This window comes from Mesoplodon bidens, assembly GCF_964165515.1.
Source record: "Mesoplodon bidens genome assembly, chromosome: 1".
Taxonomy (NCBI): domain Eukaryota; kingdom Metazoa; phylum Chordata; class Mammalia; order Artiodactyla; family Ziphiidae; genus Mesoplodon; species Mesoplodon bidens.
Genome location: NC_138176.1, coordinates 34,738,280 through 34,744,675, shown reverse-complemented (window position 1 = coordinate 34,744,675; position 6,396 = coordinate 34,738,280). Strand labels below are relative to the sequence as shown.

The 6,396-nt window shown below is 51.4% G+C and overlaps 1 protein-coding gene across 1 annotated transcript; it reads right to left on the bottom strand.

The window, feature by feature from the left end:
• Positions 1-24: 24 nt before the first annotated feature.
• Positions 25-6,173, bottom strand: RBP4 (retinol binding protein 4). The gene is made up of 6 exons (XM_081218068.1): positions 6,025-6,173; positions 5,689-5,817; positions 5,461-5,594; positions 5,204-5,310; positions 1,782-1,994; positions 25-324 (listed from the first exon to the last, which is right to left on the bottom strand). The coding sequence occupies exons 2-6, from the start codon at positions 5,797-5,799 to the stop codon at positions 299-301; spliced, it is 591 nt and encodes a 196-aa protein (XP_081074194.1). The 5' UTR covers positions 5,800-5,817; positions 6,025-6,173; the 3' UTR covers positions 25-298.
• Positions 6,174-6,396: the final 223 nt, after the last annotated feature.

The window sequence follows — 6,396 nt, the reverse complement described above, 5'->3', positions numbered from 1 at the left end:
AATAAAAACCCAAATCACAGGAAATAGGTAACGATACATATTTTAATAAATCAAAGTCTGGAATCCTAATCCTCAAATGATTCCTTAGAAAACTCCAGGGAACACAGACATTTGAGTGTAAAGAGATTCACTTATCCCCACATATATTTTTACGTGTACTGAATGTTTTATGTTTATGTGGGGGAGGGGAGGGGAGGGGAGGAGAGTGGTGCAAACTAAACTCTAAGAGTTGAAGGCTGAGTGAGTTAATGGGAAGTTTCCTAATGAAACGACACCCTCCGTGTTGCTACCAAGTATTTCATTCTGATTCGCCATCACAGTAACCTGAAATGTAGAAAACAAAGATATTAATGACAGAAATATGGAGCTGGTGTTAAATGTAGAGAGTGAATATTCGATGACCTTAGGGCTCGGCTTTGTTCAAATGCTTCTTGTAAGGTTATAGCTAGATGTAGCTCTAATTCATAAACATCTTCAAGACTTTCTGAAACCCTCTGAATTTCTCTGGGGGTGATGGGGTGGGCCCCAGAGCATAGGATCTCCTGTATCAAAGTGCTGTTTTTCACTTGTCTTAAATTTGCCTCACTGCATTTCACAGGGATGTGGGTATGTCCTCCTGTTTCAGGAAGTGAGGGCCAAGTCAGCCTGACCTCAGCTACTCTGTTAGCAGGTTTATAGAGTGTTCACCATGTCCTGTGTCATATGTCACCAGGTGGTGCCACAAGGGGCTTCAGAGTCACAAAACCGCTTTGGTTTGCAGCCAAGTCAGCTATCTGTTGGAGATCTTGGGCAACCTTCGTAATCTTTCTTAGCCTCTGTTTTCTCATCTTGTAGAATGTGGATAATGAGAATATCTGCTTCATGAGGTGTCTCCAGGATTAAGTGAGATAAGGCAGGCAAAGGGCTTGGTGTGGAGCCTGGCTGGGGTGAAATCCTGCCCTACACTTAGGCTGCCCCTGGGTGAAACATCAAAATCTTATTTATTTACTTGTTTGGTCTGCGATCGTATCTGTTTGGTGTAGTGTGGGTTAGCTAGTTAGATGACCAACAGAGAAGTTCAGTTCTGTTCTCTTTTTCCCCCCACAATTTAGCATTACCCTATTTTGAAACACAGTTTCCCATGGGAGTGAGTGTCTATTCAAAATAAAATGTGCACTTTCTTCCAGAATACTACTGGTTTTTAAATCAAGATCAGACAAGAATAATATTCATAAAAAGATTCAATGGGTGTTCCAGGGGATCTCAAAAAAACATAAATGAGGAAAACCAGCTGGTCAACTTACTGGACATTTAGTTCCATATTAGAAAAAGAGCATTTGTTGAAATCACTCTTTTGAACTTGCTATGGTGATGTCTCTCTTTAAGTTGTTTTTACACCAGTGGCCACATTCAGTGCCCAGCTCTTCACTGGGGCCACTCAATTCCCCAGACAATATTAATCTAGTCAAAATGGTTTTTTGGGTAGTGCAGCCAGGAGCAAAATCATGTGACCACAGACTGAGCCTAAGGTAGCAGATGAAAAGGAAGAGTCTGTCCCCTGCAGTTTTACTTAATTAGAAGTGCCAAGGTTTTGGAAAAAGGCTTTTGCCCACTCCTTCTGCATCAGCCCCATGATAAGGCCAGTGAAAGATCTGGTCAAGAGGGATGAAGACTTGGGCTCAGAGGGGGCTCCCAAGACTCCCTGTTTTCTCTTGCATGCAGATGAAATGCATCTCAGGGCACGCAGACCCAGGGACCTTTAAGGGCGAGCAGCTGGTGCCCTGTTCCCACACACCACTCACCATTGTGAGCGATCAGCCGGTACTGCCTGGCCAGGCACAGCTCCTCCTGCCTCTGCCTCACGATTCTCTGCACCTCCGGGGAAAAGCCGTTCAGGTCACGGGCGAACACGAAGGAGTAGCTGTCAGCGCAGGTGCCATCGAGGTTCAGGAGGCGGCAGGAGTACTGCACAGCATAGGTGTCGTAGTCCGTGTCAATGATCCAGTGGTCATCGTCTGCAAGGCAGAAAGCCACGGGGCCACTGTGTCTCCCTCTGCCACTCAGATGTCAAGGAAACTTACTGCCTGGCCCCAGAAACCAGCCACTTCCCAAAACTGGATTCAGGGGTTAGGAAGCAGGAGACTACAGAGAATTCTGACAGCTTTTAGAAAATTGGGACCATGAGAAAGGATTTTGTCCTTTACAGGAAAAAATACTGGAGTCGGTGGTGGGGGGAACCGCATTCACTTTAATAATTCTTTCTTAGGGCTTCCCTGGTGGTGCAGTAGTTGAGAATCTGCCTGCCAACGCAGGGGACACGGGTTCGAGCCCTGGTCTGGGAAGATCCCACACGCGGCGGAGCAGCTAGGCCCATGAGCCACAACTGCTGAGCCTGAGCATTTGGAACCTGTGCTCTGCAACAAGAGAGGCCCCCGCTCGCCTGGCATGGAAACGAAGACCCAACACAGCCAAAAATAAATAAATTAATAAAAAAATTATTATTATTTCTCTCCCTGATAATAAATGTGATCGTATCTTTCCAAAGAACAACCGAGAATGTGGACCCATCAAAACCACAGACTAGACCTTTCTACTGATGTCTCCTCCATCTACCCTCTGACAATATCTTGTGCCTTTGTGGCTGATATTGACGGCCACCAACGTATGTCACCCCCAACAGCAGGATGAATCTTTGGCACTGATCCGTATCAGCTAGTTCCCGGTCCTCTCACTATCCACACTGCTCTCCTGCCTCTCAGTCCACTGGATGATCTGGTTCATGGATTTTCTGGATCCACCCTAATTCTGGCTTAGTAACCTGACTCACTTCTCCAAGCGGGCAAAAGAGGGTAGGTTCTGCCTTGAGGACACAAGATGCCTACCCTCTGACATCAGATATTCTTTCTTAGAGATCATACTCTTCAGAGCTCTCCTGACAGAGGCAGAGGTGAGCCCTTGAAGAATTTAGACTATATTTCTTTCTAAGACTGGGATGTAAGCCATGAAGCATAAGTGTAAACAAAGGTGGTACTAACGTCAATAAAGACAGGATGGGGAAACCACGTTAGTAAGAATGTATGTGAGAGGTTTGCCATGGAGAAACAACAATGTGGATATCCAAACACCTCACATTTGGTAAAATGTGTCACATCTCTGCTTAACATTCTTGTTGATGTGTAACCATGACCAAGACTTTCTGAGCACTTAGTTATGTGTCAGGCACTGTGTGGACACTTTCTGTGCTTTCTCAATTATTTTTCACAACGACCTGAAAGTGCACACTATCATCCCCATTTTCCAGATAAGGAAACTGAGGCACAGAGAAATTAAGTAATTCACCCAGGATCACAAAGAGCAGGACAGAACTGAGTTTCAGTCTGACTCTGGAGCCCCCATACCTAACCTCTACACCACACTGTCTCCAGGCGATAAATAGACTGGGGGCAACAGGGGATAAGAAACAAGAAATGCAAAGCCTCTGTGTCTCCATTTCACACCCAGGTCATGAGGCAAGTGATGACCTCTGCTCTATGTCATGTTCTGTGCTGCAGGAATGCAGGGGAACCTGGATCCCCCAGCATTAAGGGTGTAAGGGAGATCGCTAATCCTTGCCTAAGTCACCTCTGGGTGCGCCTCTTGGCTCTGAGAACCCTGGGAATCCCTGCCTAGAAGGGGCTCAGCCCAAACGCATGCCCTGTAGGAGAGGTGCACAGCGATGGGTGGTGAGGCCCCGCTTCAGCTCACTGCAGGCCCGCCAGGAGGAAGACTGAGCCACCCCGAACCTCCCAGGCTTTCCCATGGGGAATGTGTCAGACACCGGGATGTGGGGGTCAGGGGCAGCCATACGACTGCTCAGCGGTGGCCATGCTCATCTGTTTGATAAGATGCAGATTCTAAAAATTAGTAACCTTGTGCCCCGTGGTGCTGATTTTTGTAATCCATTATCAGAAAAGTTTATCTTTTACTCTAAATGGATCACTTTAGGAAGTCTTGCTGCATTATTTGAAAAAATTTTTATTACCTCTAAGGATAAAAGCTTTTTTTCCCCTCGTTGAAGAGCAACTCCATATGTACAGTGTCAATCAATACTGAAGATGCAATTCGATAAAAAAAAAAGTAAAAGCTCATCTAACACAACTGTAGAGGAAGTCAAGGAGTGCGTGCCCCGTGTAGATGGGCTACATGAAAGGACACTTCTGCCCTGGTTCACCAAGCTAAGAGTCTCCCTGAACAGCCCTCTGGGGCCTATCTCCCAGGAGAGTTCCAACAGTATTCTGTAAAACTGTAAAAGCTGGTTTGTATTAGGAGTCCCTGCTGTTCAGGGCCACCTAATCCTGACCTGGGAGCTGGAACCCCTGGCTTCTGACACTGGCTTTCACAAACTTGTTGCATGACCTTGGACAAAGCACTACCTTCTCTTGACTTCAGTTTATTCATCTGCATGTTGAAGCCCCTTCACAGGGTTAACTCTCCATCTCTATGGTTCCATGATATGTCCCCCGTGGCCTGCATTACTCTCTAGGTACCAAGTAGACTGCAGATTTGAAACTTAGGAGAAATGAGGAAAAAGTAGAAAGAGCATGTACATGGATGCTCTCGAACATCTACATCAGGCTGAATTTTAGGATGCTCTTCTGAGAGTCCTTAATACCCTGCTCCCCATGTGAGTTTCAGGGCTTGGGAGAAAGGGAAGAGGTCACTGTCACCCAGAGCACTGTGCCTGGCTCAGAATCTCAGCATCGGCAGGTAGGGCACCTTGGAGTGAGTCAACCCTGTGCATAAATGCTCCCTGCGTCCTTGGATGAGAGTCTCTGAGCCTCTGCTGGGCCCCTAGTAGTCAAGCTGTTTCAGGGATTCAGCCTAAAGAAATGGAGGAAATGCAAAACCAGGTTGGGTGGTGATGTGAGTTGGGTCTTGAGGAGGTGGGTGGTCTAAGCATGGAGAAGGCCACACCCCCTGGAGCACTGGCCGTATGGGTAAATGGCAGGAGGAGGTCACGTGACAGGCCCAAGAGCCTTTTGAGCTCGGGCCAGGTTTTTGAGCTGGGGGATGGGGTGGGCGCAGTGAAGGGGCCTGGCTACTTGCAGTTTCACCCCTCTAGCTTTAAGCCCTGCTGAGAGATCTGGTTGCTTACAGACCGTTCTTCCGAAGGGTGCCACTGGAGGAGAAACCCAGCCTTTTGGCTCCCATCCCCCAAGACAGTCCCACTAAGCCAACTACTTACTTCCTTTCTGGAGAAAGGACGCTACGCCCCAGTACTTCATCTTGAACTTGGCAGGGTCCTCGGTGTCTGTGAAGGTGCCCAGCATGTCTGCACACAGGTCCCAGTTACTGCAGAAGCCAAGGGGATCATGAGCCAGGCTGGGCGAAGGGCTCCCTGCATCCCACCCCGGGTGCTCCCGTCCCTCCCCAAACAGGGTTTGGCGCTCAGCCCTGGGGACCCTGCAGCGCAAAGAGCGCAGCCCCCCAGAGGTCACTGACTTAAAGAGACGGACTCGGCCCTTGGCCGTGGCTGTCATGTGGCCATTCTCGTTCATGAACTGGGCGACGATGTTGTCCTGCAGAAAGAGGCCCTTGGGGTCCTTCTTGGCCATGGCGTACCAGGTGCCGGAGAACTGGGGAAGAGAGTAGAGCAGCGTTTGGTGTCCGGGAGCGCACGGCCGGCCGCCGGTAAGGGGAACGCAGGGCATCCGGGACGCAGATACCTACGCGAGCCTTGTCGAAGTTCTCCTTGACTCGGAAGCTGCTCACCCGGCAGTCGCGCTCCGCCCGGGCGCTGCCCAGCGCCGCCAGTAGCACCAGCGCCCACACCCACTCCATCTTGCTCAGAAGTCCGCCCTGCGGGAACCGCGCGCTGTGAGCGCCTGGCGGCCGGACCAGCCGACACGCCACTGCCGGTCCCTAGACCCCATCCCGCCCGCGCCAAGCCCTCACCCCGCCGGTCCCCGGTCCCCCATCCCTCCTGCCCCCGTACCCCCATCCCGTTCATCCCTCCCCCCCGTCCCTCCCGCGCCGGCCCTCCGGTCCCGTCGGGCCGCCGCTCACGGTCGGGAGCTGCGCTCAAGCCTGGTCGCGGGTCCGGGCGCGCGTGGAGCTAGGGAGGCGAGCGGGGGCCGCCCGGCCGCATTATATAAAGCTCCGGGGGGAGGGGGGTCGCGCTTTCGTAACTGCGCGGGATGAAAGACCGAGGGGGAGGCGCCGGGGCCGGCGGGCCAGGACTTGCATAACGCGCCCTGACTCACCGCCTCCCGGGCGCGGGGAGGGTGCCTTTGGGCGAGAGCCTCACCTCCAGCGCCGCCCGGGGCTTGTGGAGCTGCCGCGCGGGGTGGCCTCGGCGGAGCCCAACTCTCCGGCGGCGGCGAGCCGCGGGAACCAGCCCTGGCCTAGTTACCCTACACGGGTGCCAGCGGCCGCCAG

Coding starts and splice junctions, on each gene's coding strand:
- RBP4 (XM_081218068.1), bottom strand. CDS start 5,799: ATGGAGTGGGTGTGGGCGCTGGTGCTACTGGCGGCGCTGGGCAGCGCC. Junction 5,311..5,460: donor GGCCGAGTCCGTCTCTTTAA/GTCAGTGACCTC, acceptor TGGCTTCTGCAG/TAACTGGGACCTGTGTGCAG. Junction 1,995..5,203: donor GTCCTTTCTCCAGAAAGGAA/GTAAGTAGTTGG, acceptor TCTGCCTTGCAG/ACGATGACCACTGGATCATT.